This window comes from Rosa chinensis, chromosome 4 (assembly GCF_002994745.2).
Source record: "Rosa chinensis cultivar Old Blush chromosome 4, RchiOBHm-V2, whole genome shotgun sequence".
NCBI classification, from domain to species: Eukaryota; Viridiplantae; Streptophyta; class Magnoliopsida; order Rosales; family Rosaceae; genus Rosa; species Rosa chinensis.
In genome coordinates, this window is record NC_037091.1 from 48,964,053 (window position 1) to 48,978,875 (window position 14,823).

Genomic DNA, 14,823 nt, shown 5'->3' on the forward strand with positions numbered 1-14,823 from the left:
TTTCTTCTGAATTGTGTTCATCAGGGTACATCGGATCATAATAATAATAATTAATCAAACAACCATTTGAGATTTGTTTAATGCTTTGTGCTATCAAAGAGATGCTCATCAGTTTTTTGTAGTAATTTCACAGTGTTCTGCATTTCCTTGGGATTTCAACAAGCAAGAAGAATAGTTAATAGTATTGGTTTGGTCTCTAAGTTTTGGATTGCTGCTTTTTGCTTTCTTGGTAAGTACTAAGTAGTAGCATTTACTCCAATTGCTTTTTGGTTAGTTCCATGAATTGTAGTTAGGCAGAACATCTAAGATTCATATGGTACATACATGAGTGTTATACACACATTTATTAATGTAACAAAAAATTTGTTGTCGTTGTGATAACGTGAGTCATTTTTATGTAATCTTAGTTCTATTAGATGTAATTACTCTATTTACAACTTCACAACAAGTTTGTGAAAATATTTGTTGTCAATGTTGACTTGGTTCAAATATATGTAAATAGTATAAAAATAAATTTGTTATCAATGTTGTAAATTTGATTCAAAATAATTGTAATTTTGGTTCAATTAGATATTAAATAAATATATGATAAACATTCAATTACAATAGGCAACTCCTGTTTATTTACATGAATAACATCATAAGAAAATCCAGCCAAAATCTTTGAGCTATATTACCCCGAGCCAAGTGGGGCATGCATGAAAGGAGTGTCAAATGCTTCTTCTATTCTTTTTTTGTTAAAAAAAAAAAATTTAAAAATAAAAACACCCAAAATCCCATGGTGTAGGTTATCACTTTATCATTAAATGATTCTGATGGAGTACAAATTGTAAGATAAATAATGAGGAAAAGGCAAAGAGAAATTTTAAATACACTCCCTCAATTACTTAATACACATCCCTTATATTTTTTTGTCTCATTTTTTCATCAAACTTCCATCTATGCCCCTCTTTATTAAATAAATAAATGATGAAAACTTTTTTAAAAATTAGATCGGGCTAATGTATCACAGATTTTTATTTAATACATTCTTTTACTATAATTTTTTTATTTATTGTGAAATTAATTGCTAATTAATTCTGCCACATATCAATATGGTAATTATTAATTATATTTCTTTTTTCTCACATTAATAAAGGTTGATATATCGCTGAAAAATTGAATAATTTAATTTTCTTATCTTTGTTTTTCTTCAAGTTGAAAAACTTCATGCCTCTAAGGGCACATTTACTTACTTGGAATGGAATGGAATGATTACGGAGTAAAAACACCCCTGTGTTTACTAACACATAAAGGAATCGGAATGATTCCGGGTAAAAGAATTCTTGTGTTTACTAACACATGAAGGAATCAGAATTGGTGTAGGTCCCACCTATTTATTAGGAATCGATTCCTGAATATTCAGGAATTTGATTACGAAGGGGGGAGATGGGTTTAGGAATCAATCCTCCGGAATCAATACCGATTCCTTTCTTCTCCCATTCCATTTGTCTCCGATTCATGATTGTTTTCCATTCCAAGTAAGTAAACGTGCCATAAGATTTTTAAAGAGTCAATATATGTCAATATCTTCATGATCTATATAGTCATGGTCAATAGTAAAATAGGCAAAGAATAAGGCATGGTGGTTGTTTTGCAAACGAAGTGATTGATGATGAATTGATGTTGTATTCATGTATCCAATATATATTTGATGGTTTTATAACCTCCTTCAGTATGTTTCAACTAATTTGGTTGTTTGTTAATTCTTCATATGGACTACAATTATTTCATCTGTCATTAACGTTCATGTATGATCTTGAAGAGAAGTCGATTATATCATGATCGAAGACGAGAAGAAAATTTAACCTAGAAGAAAATATCTAATTAATATTTAAATATATAAAGCATTTAATTCTTATTTTATTTTTGTAAATTGTTCTTTATTTTTATTTATTTATTAATGAGGAAGGGTAAAGCTGGATGTTTGATGACAAAAAAAATATAGGCGTGTGTATTAAGTAATTAGAGGGGTGTATATAAAACTTCTCAAAGGCAAATAAAAGAAATTAACATGGAATATTGAGAAGTGAATTCACTGAAAGAACTCAGGTTACTTCATTTTTTTTTTTTTGAAAGGAAACTCATGTTACTTCATTAACAATTCCCCAATGGGATAACATTTGCTATAAAATTGGAAATGTTGGAGGGAAAAAATTAGGATGGAGAAATTCTTATCATTCCTTAATTATGCTAAGGGGATGTTTCGGCCTTCCCCAAATCCAATTCAGAACTAAATGTTAAAATAGATGCTAGCTATTAACTAACAGAACTTTTTAGAGGCACTTTACTCATATCCAGTAGTTAAGCTATTAATAAACTCAGGCCATAATAACGCAATAATAATATAATTTATTTGAATTTCAAATGATATTACTTTTTTTTTTTTTTTACGGTGATATTTTTTGTTAGAATACTAGTGTCTATTTGCAGCAGGTGCTATGGATAGTTAGGTTTCTTAGACACGCATCATTCCAGCCTCATACGGCACACCGCTGGGCTTGATCCACCTATCACCAGAAAGAATTCCGCCGGGGGTGAATTCGGCGGCTTGTTCACGGGTGACCAACTTGTACCAATTCACCCTCTTGTTGGTGGCCGCACCACGTCCCCTGTTTGAGAACTCGCCGAACCAGCATGTTTCGTGGTTGGTCTTACCAGTCCACTCCATCCAACCCTCAGGGCTGATAACGTCATCGATCTCGGACTGCATCACGATGGTCCTAGAGTAGGCGTGTTGTGGCCTGCCCAAGTAGGCACCTTTGTTGTTCACATAGTCCTTCTCGCCGCTAATGGTGCAATTTTGGAGGGCGATGGCAGTGGGCTGCCGCTTGTCACTCCTTCCTTGGGAGGTGACAAAGCAGCTCTGATCTGAGTCGGGCTTCTTGATGATCAACTTGCAGTTTTGGAACACGGCGACTGCATCACCGAAGATGAAGTCGATGGTTCCAGAGATGGTGCAGTCTCGGTAGAATTGCCTGTGTGTTTGGGTGAAGAGTGTGTTTTGGTAACCGTCTATCTGGCAGTTGTAGAAGATGGACAGATCAGATTGAACACGCAGTGCCACGGCTTGGTGTCCTTTAGGTCCGGCTGTGTTCTCGAATCCTATGTCCTTAGCAATGAAGTAGTCTCCGATCACAGCTGCATGCGTCACACAAATTTAAAACATACGTTACACAGTCTAATATGTTAGGTTATCGAAAAATGTAAGCATGTCACACGAATTATATAGCGACACTCACCGACAGTTGCGGTTTTGTATGTTTGGACACCATCGGCATAGTTCTTGTTACCCGTGATCTTGGTCTTGGTAGGGCCATCACCGATGAACATGACATTGGTCATATGCTTGTCAACCAACACATTCTCATCATACGTTCCCTCTTTGATGTAGATCACAAACGTTTTTTCACCACCGTTCTTGGGCATATCCTGGAGAGCCTCGTTGATGGTCTTGTAATTTTCACTTCCATCCGCAGCGACTACAACGTCGGGTTTAAGGGTGCTGGGATTGGCGGTAGCGAGGTCGAGCTTGCGTCCATCAATCCATGAGGGGATGATCTTATTTGCCTTCTTTTGGTCTATAGGAGCCTCAGCCTCAGCTAAGAGACGACGTTGGGTTTTAAGGTTGCCATTTACCAAGAGGTTGCCTATTTCAGTGACCATGGCAAGTCCGTTCTTGGTGAGTTCTTGTGATTGCTTTAAGAAGCCCTGCATTTTGGTCCCAGCCTCACCCTTGGTGTCCTCGAATCCATCCAAGCAAGTCTGTTCGTAGCTGATGGAAGCACTAAGCCAAACCTTAAGGTCGTCGACATATGCTTTGAGCTTGCTAACTTCGAAGGGGCCGATATGCTCGACCGACTTCTTCAGATCATTGATGGAGAACTCTAAGAGTTCTTTGCAGTTCTGAAGGGCCTGGTTGCTCCTCGGATCCTTGGCAAGCTCTTTCAAGGTGGGGGAGTTGTTGATCACCTCTTGGATTTTGTCTATGGCGATCTGGAACCCAATCTTGATGAGCTCTTTTGGGTCAGTGACGTTGCTGGCTTTTGAGGAGAGGCTGTTTTGGCAAGTTTCCTTGTAGTCTGTTGGTTGGCAGACGGCTTCAATTGCCTTGGATGTTGTGGCTGGTTTCTTCTCGTCCTTTCCGCCTTTCTGGCTTTTGGTGACCCCAACAGCCACAGCAACCACCATGGCCACCAGAATCAACGCCGACACGCCGAGGATGGCGAACTTCTTCTTCTTGGCGTGACGGTCATCTCCGCTCATGTTGACAGACTGGATAGAAGCTCTCAAAGACAAAAGGTGCGGGGTATCCTGGTGGTGAAAAAGATATAAGAGAGTTTCTTTTTTTCTTTGTTTTTGTTGATCTTTTTTTCTTTTTCAAGTGAGTTGCTGCGTATGTAGAGCCGTTGGGGCTCTTTTTATTCGAACCTTTTTATTCAAGCAGTGCACAATAACAACTTATTGGTGCCCCGCTGATTGGAATGTTTTTGCGAATGGAGGAATTTATAGGGAAAGGAGATCTCCAAATGACAGTTATTGCAGTTATGAAACTTGAGGTGGGGAAAGTCCCGATCCAAATAAAATTAGTGGTGGTTGACGGTTTCCTAATCTGAGATCATCCAAATTAAGCTTGCTATTTTTGGAGACCCATCAATTATGATTGTTTTTTCTTAAGTCGTGGACTACCAATTGGTTGGTGATGGATTAGATCATTGGCTTTTTATTTTGGTAAATGGATCAATGTCTTTGAATAGGTATTCTTTTGCGAAAGCATATTAAAGTACGAATAATTGTTTATCAGACTATTTCAATCTTCGCCAGGTATGTTAAAAAGAATTCATGCTATATGTGAGTAAACCAGTTTGTTGTAATTACGCAAGCTTAACTTAACAAGGTCTTCTTTAAAAAAAAAGAGAGCAAATTATAGAATAGTCCTTGACAAATGATTATTTTGCTACTGCATTCATAAAATATCAAATCATGCTCATAATTAAGGAAAAACTTTTTCACATAAGGATAAACATGTATCAACAACACATTTATAATTTTACTCTTCAGACATGGATAAGTAAATACTAATTATTTTCTTTAATTCAAACTCTTTTCTATTTAAATGAAGAGAGAGAAACGACATCAGACCAAAAAAAGAGAGAGAGAAACCACATCAGACACTCGTCCAGTTCTACTACTGCTTAGCTGGTACTGTTTCAAGATAGAGATAAGTTGAAGGTTAGTTTTGCTACTACTTTTGGGGATGGAGAAGAAATGATAAATTTTTGCTACAGCTTGAAAATACTTTCGCTACTGCTAGAAGATCGAGACTATTGGAGGCAAGGGCGTAGCTAGGGGTGGTTGAGGAAGGTCAATTGACCCCTCTGACTTAGCTTTTTTGTTCAAGTTATGTGATGTTTCTAGTTTCACACAGCTTGTTAACCCTTCATTGACCCTTCTACATTTTTTCAAATTATGTGGCTTTTCATTATTTAATTGTTTACATTTTTGTAAACCATTCAAGTTTCAATAGATTTAAGTCACAAACATATGAAAAAGACATATAACTATAATTTACTGTACTACGAAACTTAAGTTCTTTTGTATACAATGGTACTAAGCTATTTCAATCATATTCTTGACTCTACTTGATAGAATTTCTAACTAGGCCACTGATTTGGAGGTTAACTACTACTGCTTCGAGATGGAGATGAGTACTTCTTTGAAAATGGAGAAGAAATGACAAACTTTTGCTACTGCTTGAAGATCGAGACAATATTGAAAGTTAGCGCTACTACTGTTTCGAGATAGAAATGAGATGAAGGTTAGCTTTGAAATTGATGATACGTCTTTGGGATGGAGAAAGACTTTTGCTATAGCTTGAGAAACATGGAAGAAACCTGTATCTTTTGGCACATTGTTCCTTGTCCTAAATTTGTTATACACAAATTTCTTCCCATGCATTTCCACCGCTAAACTGAACCTATTCATATCATGATCATCATCAAAACTACCAAAAACCGGGAAATTATCACATGGTCCAGAACTATAGTACACGTGGTGATATTATTGGCCCACGTGACTCGTAATTATTTCTGATTGACCTCTTAAATTAATTTTTCTTTTCTTTTTTAAACTCATGCATTGTCCCCATTACATTCAAGTGATATTATTGGTTGGGACCACCACATGACAATGCCACGTGATACTCCAGGACCACAAAATAATTCCCCCAAAAACCAAACCGGCTCTCCTTTATACTTCAAAAGTAAAATGAGCAAAACAATCTTACCTTGGAGAGCATTAACAAGACAGCACGATCCTCCGCACTAAAAGCTAGAACAAAAAACCAAACAACCACTACAAAATCAACACAATTTCAGTAACAAAATGCTAGACAATTTCCAATTAAACCATAGAAAACACATTAAAGTCCATCAAATCACAATTACATTGATAGAACAGCAAACCAAATCAACCACCAGAGCTTTTGTTCAACCTAATCAAAAACTCAAATCAAGAGCATTTGCTCATTCTTTCCCAGCTTGTGCTTTTGCTCGCACTCATTTATATTTTCCACCAACCCATTCATCCAGGCAACGTTGTTGGCAATGATTCTGGTCTGAAGGCCCTCACCCAATGCTCTCTGTCTAAAAGTGTCCTCCTCCACCATGCCAGTTTCTGCTTCTTGGTCGTCGACTCTGAGAGAGATTCCGACAGGAAATGACGGCCACGGGGGAAGACGAAGAGAAGTAGCGAGAGGAAGACGGTGTAGATGACCCATTTATCGATCCGAGTGAAATTGCATCTGGGATGGTGGAATTCAGCGTTATGGGGTTATTCTACCTACAATGGCATAGCAGTAATTTTAATAAAAAATTGTTTGAAGAAATCTTTTTTGAGTTCCCAATCTATTAAACCTCTCTTTTTTGTTAATTTCTTTCTAACGCCCTTATAAATTTTTTAATACAATTTGACTATTTATACCTTTGCAATTCAATTTAGATACGAGCCTTCCCTAAATCCCTCTCAAAGAATTCACGAATTGGAGCTAAAATGGCGGCATCGATCTCCTACGGCGTCTCACATGCTTAGAGTGCTCCGGCAAGCGTCGTGGCCTTGGTGTCCACATGTCTCTAGTCCGAGAAGGAGATTATTAGCTTTTGTGGAATTTTCGGTTATCGAAAAAATCTAGGGTTTTCAAAACCTAATCTGTCACACCCTGACTTGGGAAGTGACTAATGACCAGAACTATCCACTGGTTCATTCAACCACCACAGGTAAATTCATTGGGATTCTAATCCTTGCTCTAATACCATTTTGTCACACCCTGACTTAGGAAGTGACTAATGAATAATCAAGTAAATTATACACCCATATTACTTGAATTGATTATCTTAACTGACTCGAACCATAATATTTTCAGGTCACCATGTTTTTTTTTAAATTAACAAACAACATTTCTTTAGTTTTCTCTTTGCCCCGGTTAGGCCCAATATCTCTCGAATTAAGGCCATTGAGAACACCCCGAACAAGTGGACAACCTCAGATTAAGGCCACCGAGAACACCCCGAACAAGCGGACAACCTCAGATTAAGGCCATCGAGGACACCCCGTGGATTCCTAATTGTGGGTCTTTCACCCTAGGGAGGCACAATCCCTACTTAATTATCCACTCGAATCCACGAGCCCCAATCAGGTTTAGGGTCTTTCGCCCAAGGGAACTTGATCCCTCCTTAATTATATCCCGGGCCTAACCAGATTTAAGTTCATTAGTATTCACAAAAATTCTTTCCATTTCAATTTCATTTCAACTCTCAGAACCTGTTAACATAACAACAATCCTATTTGTAATTTTGTATTTATATAATCATTCTGCAAATGATTCCATACATGAAAATTGTATAATTGTAAGCATAAGGAAAAATACAAACCTTACTAGCCATTAAAATAGAATTGGGTAAACACAAGCAATTACCCAATTCTAATTTTGTAATCGGAGGAGAAGCATAGGCTATGCGTCTCCAATTTCATCGGATCACGCCTAAATAGATCGTCACCTCACCCCTGTTGGGAAGGTTCGATCTCTTCCCTTTCTTGTTTAACCCGAGATAATAAAAAGACATGCATAGAGGTAGATTACAGTGGAGCAAGACGAGAGATCGAAAGAGAGAAGAACACGAGATTCATGTCTCTGTCTCTCTCTCTCTCGTTTTTTCTTCTTCTTCTTTTTCCCTTCCCCCCAATTCTTTACAAATAAAAGAGATAAAGGGGGAATGAGTTGGTTGCGAAAGAGACAAAGAAGTTGAGAAAATTTCTTGGTTTTTCTCCATATTCTATACCTTTCTTGACTCTTCCCTAAAACCTCCTCTTTCTCTAATCTTCCCCTCTCCTCTAGATGCTTCGTTCCCATCCCCTTATTTTTTTGTCGGCAAACATATAGTCTCCCATTTTGCTATTTGTTTCATTTACACTATTTATTTATTACTATTATATTGAAACTAAGTCGATTTTTATTTTTTATTTTTCCCAACTAAATTCTAAATTCAAGAACTTTCTTGAAAGCTATATTATATTTCCTAAAAAGAAATCCAGGTTATCACATAATCGGAGATCACAACCATGGATTTTCTGTTCCCGTACTCACCTATGGAGGTTGTGATGCTGAGCTTGGTCCAGTTCAGCATTCTCACACTACTATAAAAAGTTAATCACACAACACTAATCACACAACGGAATAGAAATTTTTCGTTGTGTGTTTAAGTAAAATCTATTGTACAACGGTATTAATAATGTTCTATTGTGTGAATGTCAACAAAGTAATAACTTTTTTCTCAGAACTACATTGCACAACACAATTAAGTGTTGTCCGTTGTCTGAGTCTTAAAAATTTAGCGGCAGATTTCCCTCCACTCTCGAGTCTTGGTTGCCTCTTGAAATCTGAAATTTGGGGTACTTAGTACAACGTTGCTTGACATTGTCCGTTGTGTGATTGAAAACTAGACACCAAATTTTGAGGAAGCTTGCTTGGATATCTTCCACTAGGCAAACTTTGTGCAAGATGTAAAAATTAGACAACAGAAGTTATACTTTTCTGTTGTGTGAAGTGGGAACATAGGTGGCAGCATTTTGAGCCAAAATGCAGCAGGCGACATATTTCCCTCCATGTTTTGACATTTTGATTTTATGTCATACACTCTTACGACAGTGTGTTGTGTTTCTGTTGTGGGATGGACTTCAGAAGTAATATTTGAAGTTCAAATCATTTCTTTTCCTATCATTCTCTCTCTCCCCTGCATCATGTCCGAAAGAAAAAAAAAGAAAAAAGAAAAAGAAGAGAGCTATAACCACTCAACCTGCTGAGCCTGAGCCTATCTCTCAGTCCGAAAGCCAACTATTTCCTCTCTCTCTCTCTCTCTCTCTCTCTCTCTCTCTTTCTCTCTTTCTCTCTTCTGTCAAAATACTGAGCCTAGGACTCTCTCTCAGTGTAGGTCCTCGCTTATATTTTTTCCTCCTCGATATACCAACCCAAATCCTCTACTCCGATTTACTCTTCTCCTTGAAACCCTAATTCCCCAGTTGTTCTTAGTCTTCAGCGAGAAATTGGGGCTTGCTCTTCACTTCTCCATGAAATCTTAATTCACCTATTGTTACTGATGTGGCGGCAGAGGAGGAGAAGGACGCTGAGGTTTCGGAGGAGGGGGGAACGTTGCAGCCGGTGAGGCTGTGGAATCTGAGGACGAGGAGGGCTCCAATTGGTGGTGGTAGCAGAAAGGGGTTGAAAATTGAGGAGAGAAAGGTGAATTACTTGCCGTCGGAGAGTAACGCTCTAAAGAAGAAGGACGGGTCCAAGTTCTCACTCACTCTCTCCAAGAAGGAGATCGAAGAGGATTTCATACAGATGCTCAGCCACCGCCCTCCCGCTACCCCAAGAAGAGGCCCAGAGTGGTGCAGAAGCAATTGGATATAAGTTGTTAACGTTTGGATCCGTTGGGGATCTCTAGTTAGCTTAAGAGAGAGAGAGAGAGAGTGACACGAGATTTATAGTGGTTCGTCTCCCGCCTTAGCGGGAAACTACGTCCACTTGAATGTGTACTAGTGTGTCGAGCCTTACGGCCTAACAAGATTACAAGAGATGTAATGGGATTGATTTTGAGTTGTGGGAGGAGGCATTCCTTTTATAAGGGAAGGAGGCTCCCTCATTTACATTTTCTTAGATGTGGGACTCAAAGTCACTATTCTAGTCTAGAGAAGCATATTGTGGAGGCAACTTGGCAAGGCCAGGAAGGTGGCTTCCCGGTGACGGATTTGCGACTTCCGGATACCGTAGCGTAGCTTGAACATAGAGCTACAAGATGCAAGTGGCGGTTGGATCCCATGAGGGTGTTGTTTATGCTTGGTGAGGTAGCAAACTAGCCTTGCTAGTAGAGGTATCTACAAGTCCCCGAAGTCCCCGAGTAAGAGGAGCTTCTTGGTTGGGGAGTTATAATCATGAAGTCATCAAGCATAAACAATGTCCGAGAGGCGCCTAGCCCCCACAAGTCCCCGAGCTCCGTAAGCAAGAAGGGACTCCTTTAACCTACACAATGAGACAAAAACGCGCATATGTAGAATGCTTGTTGTATTGGTTATCGCTCGTATTAATGGAATGCTAAAAGAATTCGTTTTGTTGTAAGCAACAAATGGTAGAAGAACTCAATATTCCATTAATGTGTATGAACATGTAAAATATTGGTAGTTGTATATGTGGATCTTATGGCCATACAACACGCACAATAGATAGTGGCAAGTGTAATGGGTGTCCAAAGTAATTTTGTGGGAGTAGTCCCGGTGACATAGAATGAAGCGTTTGTGAACTTGGGGCTTAAGTAAAACATGTTGGACATGATCGAGCAAGTTGGGTTGTTTGAGCAAGTTGGGTGTAGTTGAGTGTGTAGGCGTTGTGCGAGCATGCGAGGCGTGGCCCAAGCGCAAGTCGTGGCCGTACTCGATACCCAAGCGAGTCGTAACCCGGGCAAGTCGTTTATCCGAGCATGTTTAATTAAGTCGTAAGTTTCACTAGCTTCTAGATGCATGTCACATGAAAGTGCATTTAAGCATGTATGTGTGTAGCATGTACTTGTAATGTGGATGCTAATAACATTTTGTAGGCATGCTTAAGGGTCATGAAGACATGTATAATCATGGCATCGGCGGTAGCTCAAATTGTAAGAGCGTAAAGATAAGAGGAAGGCACTTATCTTATGCCGATTTGGAGCTAGTTGGAATTGGATTTGACACAAGTACCCAAATCATGTTGGAGTTGTCCAAGCATGACGCTCCAAAATTGCTTCGGCGAAGTTGCTTAGTAGAAGGATGGTGATTTTGCTAATTTTGAGGGGTGATTGGTGATTGTCTCCTCGCAACAAAAAATAGGTGATTAGCGTGTGTGTAAAATCAACACTAATATTTATGTTTTATTTGTGGTAGATCACGTAGAAGAAGTACAAATAATCAAGTAATGCTAGCGGTTGAGTCGGAGCATGTACTTATGTGTGATAACTACCTCAATAGCATATGCACAGGTGTCCATAAGTTGATAACAAGGCACATGCAGCTAAAACACAACTGGAGGGATATTAATTAGTATGTTTATGTGTAATAGTTCACATAATTAATTGGGCGGTGGGGGCGCAGGCATATATCATGTACAGCTACGTATGTGTGTGTCAACAAGCCAATTACTTTGTGCAATTGTGTGGCAACGTAGTCGTCGTCATGCAATTAGTTGGATTAAGATGAACTATGCATGGGGGCACACACATGGTATATAATATGTAACTGTGTTCAATAAAGCAGCATATATATATATATATATATATATATATATATATATATATATATAACCATGAATCACATTAAACTCTGTGGCGCCCCACACCCATGCATGAAGAGCATGTTGGAAGTGAAGTGATTAAACATGCTTGTGCTGTATGTGTGCATGGCAGACAAGGGTACATGGCATAGCACTTTAGTTATGTCTCTGTTAGGTTTCTGCTTTAACTATGCGCAAGTAGAAAGCACGTGTCGTGCATATCGAAATAACACAACTTATCTTGTTGGTTGGCCCTGCTTCAAGCTCAGTGAAGGGATCAGGGGTGCCAGCCAGTGATTCAAAGTGAACGTGGGGATGAAAGCTCGGCGGATTTGCTGCAAATTTGGTGTTGCCGCTGACCCAGTGTGGCGGTGCCACTGACAGCAGCCCCGGCTGACTGAGCCCAGCCATTTCCACTGACTGCGATGAGCGGGAAAGGTGCCGTACTGGAGTCAGGCGGTGGCTGGCCTTGCTGCCATTGATGGAGCTTAGCAGAGTTTGTAGATGGTTGTTGCTGACGAAGCTCGGCGGAAACGTGGCCGGCGGAGCTTGTTTCCCGCTGATGAAGTTCGGCGGACCTGGAGCTCGGTGGAGGCTCCGAGTTCAGCGGTGATGGCTAGCTAGTTATCCGGCGGAATCGAGCTAGCGGTTGTCCGGCGGAGCGGAGCTTACCCGTGGTACCGCTGATGGTTGGGCTTGGTGACGGAGGATGGTGGTTAGCGGAGTTGAGCGGAAGAGAGGTTCCGCTGAAGTAGAGTAGCGGAGCAGTTGAAGTTGGCGGTGCTGGCTGCCGGTGCTGGTTCCAGCGACCATTGCAACTGATGGAGCCTAGCGGAAGAGAGCTACCGCTGACAATGATTGGCGGAGGATGCCGGCGTTGCCGCTGGCGGAGGTACTCCCTAGCGGTGTCACTGGCGGTGTAGCTGGGAAGCATGCTTTGGCGCTGGTTGGAGCATTCGACAGAGCTCGGTCAGCGGTGCCTGGAGCTCGGCGGAGCTGGAGTGCAGCGGAGGAGGTCCGCTGACGGATATTGGCGGAAGGAGTGGAAGAATATGCCGCTGGATGTGCTTAGCGGAGGATTTCCTGGCGGAAGCTGTTGTTGGACTTGGCAGAGCTGCCAGGCCTGGCGGTGAAACTCAGCGGAGAAGCTCGGCGGAGGTTGCCCAGCGGAAAATTTTCTCCGTCGAAGCCGCTGCTGCTAGCGGTACTCTGTAGCGGAAGATGGTCTCTTGAGTCCTTGACGAAGTGCCGATGATGAAGGTTGGCGGTGCAAGACTTTCTGATCTTGTTGAGCTCGGCGGTGATGAAGGTTGCTGACAGAGAGCTGATGGTGACGAAGAGTTGGGTGCCCATAGTGAATTTCTGGGTGTCCACAGTAAATAGGCACACCAATTTTTTTTTTTTTTTTTTTTGTAGGTCAGCGTTGACCTTTTGAGTTGGGCGTTGACCAACCTTGACTGGCGTTGACCGAATGTTGATCAGCCCCAATGGGCGTTGACCAGCCATGATGGGCGTTGACCAAGCATTGACCGGCCCAAATGGGTCAAAGTTCGTGGTAGGTGACGAAGCCTTTGTGTGTCGGCTTCCCACAGACGGCGCCAATGTTAACGTTTGGATCCGTTGGGGATCTCTAGTTAGCTTAAGAGAGAGAGAGAGAGAGTGACACGAGATGTATAGTGGTTCGTCTCCCGCCTTAGCGGGAAACTACGTCCACTTGAATGTGTACTAGTGTGTCGAGCCTTACGGCCTAACAAGATTACAAGAGATGTAATGGGATTGAGTTTGAGTTGTGGGAGGAGGCATTCCTTTTATAAGGGAAGGAGGCTCCCTCATTTACATTTTCTTAGATGTGGGACTCAAAGTCACTATTCTAGTCTAGAGAAGCATATTGTGGAGGCAACTTGGCAAGGCCGGGAAGGTGGCTTCCCGGCGACGGATTTGCGACTTCCGGATACCGTAGCGTAGCTTGAACATAGGGCTACAAGATGCAAGTAGCGGTTGGATCCCATGAGGGTGTTGTTTATGCTTGGTGAGGTAGCAAACTAGCCTTGCTAGTAGAGGTATCTACATAAGTCAATTCCAAATTATTACTCTTTCTTCACAATTTCACTCATCTTCTTCATCTCTCCTAAATTAACTGTCTTTGCTCTTCTTCTTATTCTTCTTCTTCTTCCTTTGGTTTCTCTGGAAGCAAAGTAATGACATTCATGGTGGTTTGGATTTACAGGCATTGTTTTCCGATATATGGTTGACGGAGTCTTAGCTGATTCGTACAAGGTTGCGGAGTTCCCTGAAAATGTCAAGGTATATGCTTTCGTCGGGGTTCTCTTTGAAAATTTCAAAAGTTTCGTGCTTTCATTGTAACAGAATGATAACAAATAAGGGCCCTAGTAGTTTAGGTCTCTAGCTTCTGGATTATAAAGTTTTGCTTCAATGTAATTGAGTACTTGTGTTGTGGGTTCATAAGAAGAACATGGAATTCGAAGTTCCTGCTCTTCTTCTCTTTTGTCACTAATCTATTTAAGTATCAATGGATGAACAAAATTTGTTTAAGTTGCTTCTTGGTTTTACTTACTTGAGCTTGTTTTCAATGAGTTGGAGTTTTCAGAAGTTTGGCTCCTTAATTTTGAACTTGATTTGTTATGCAGAGGTAGCAATTTGGAGCGAATGTTGGCTTGTTTTGATTGTTTTAAGGCTCGGTTTTCTGACTTCTGGTGCTGCTAGTAGCGCTAACTAGTGGTAGGCCACGACACACATTGTGCAATGGGAATTTGATGAAAGGTATTTAGTTCAAATTTGGTAAAAAAAATGAAGAAGAGGAAGTATACATGCTGTCTCTAGCTCCTTATTTAGATACAAGTCCTATGTTGTTTAGAAAAGAAAGAAGCAAATATATATATATATATATATATATATATATATATATATATATATAT

The 14,823-nt window shown here is 40.4% G+C and overlaps 1 protein-coding gene and 1 long non-coding RNA gene across 2 annotated transcripts; one reads left to right on the forward strand and one right to left on the reverse strand.

Moving 5' to 3' along the window:
* Window positions 1-2,368: 2,368 nt before the first annotated feature.
* Window positions 2,369-4,532, reverse strand: LOC112200567 (putative pectinesterase/pectinesterase inhibitor 28). Its single transcript, XM_024341602.2, has 2 exons — window positions 3,282-4,532; window positions 2,369-3,180 (listed from the first exon to the last, which is right to left on the reverse strand). Exons 1-2 carry the CDS (start codon window positions 4,303-4,305, stop codon window positions 2,498-2,500), a joined length of 1,707 nt encoding a protein of 568 aa, XP_024197370.1. The 5' UTR covers window positions 4,306-4,532; the 3' UTR covers window positions 2,369-2,497.
* Window positions 4,533-9,900: 5,368 nt separating this feature from the next.
* On the forward strand, window positions 9,901-14,438 carry LOC121052425. Its single transcript, XR_005809024.1, has 2 exons — window positions 9,901-10,003; window positions 14,115-14,438. It is a non-coding gene; the product is annotated as an uncharacterized LOC121052425 (long non-coding RNA).
* The last annotated feature ends 385 nt before the right edge of the window (window positions 14,439-14,823 follow it).

Bases quoted from the DNA above. Each gene is read 5' to 3' on its own strand.
- LOC112200567 (XM_024341602.2), bottom strand. From the start codon at position 4,305: ATGAGCGGAGATGACCGTCACGCCAAGAAGAAGAAGTTCGCCATCCTC. The intron at 3,181-3,281 runs GTGAGTGTCGCT...TGACGCATGCAG, and splicing joins ATACAAAACCGCAACTGTCG to CTGTGATCGGAGACTACTTC.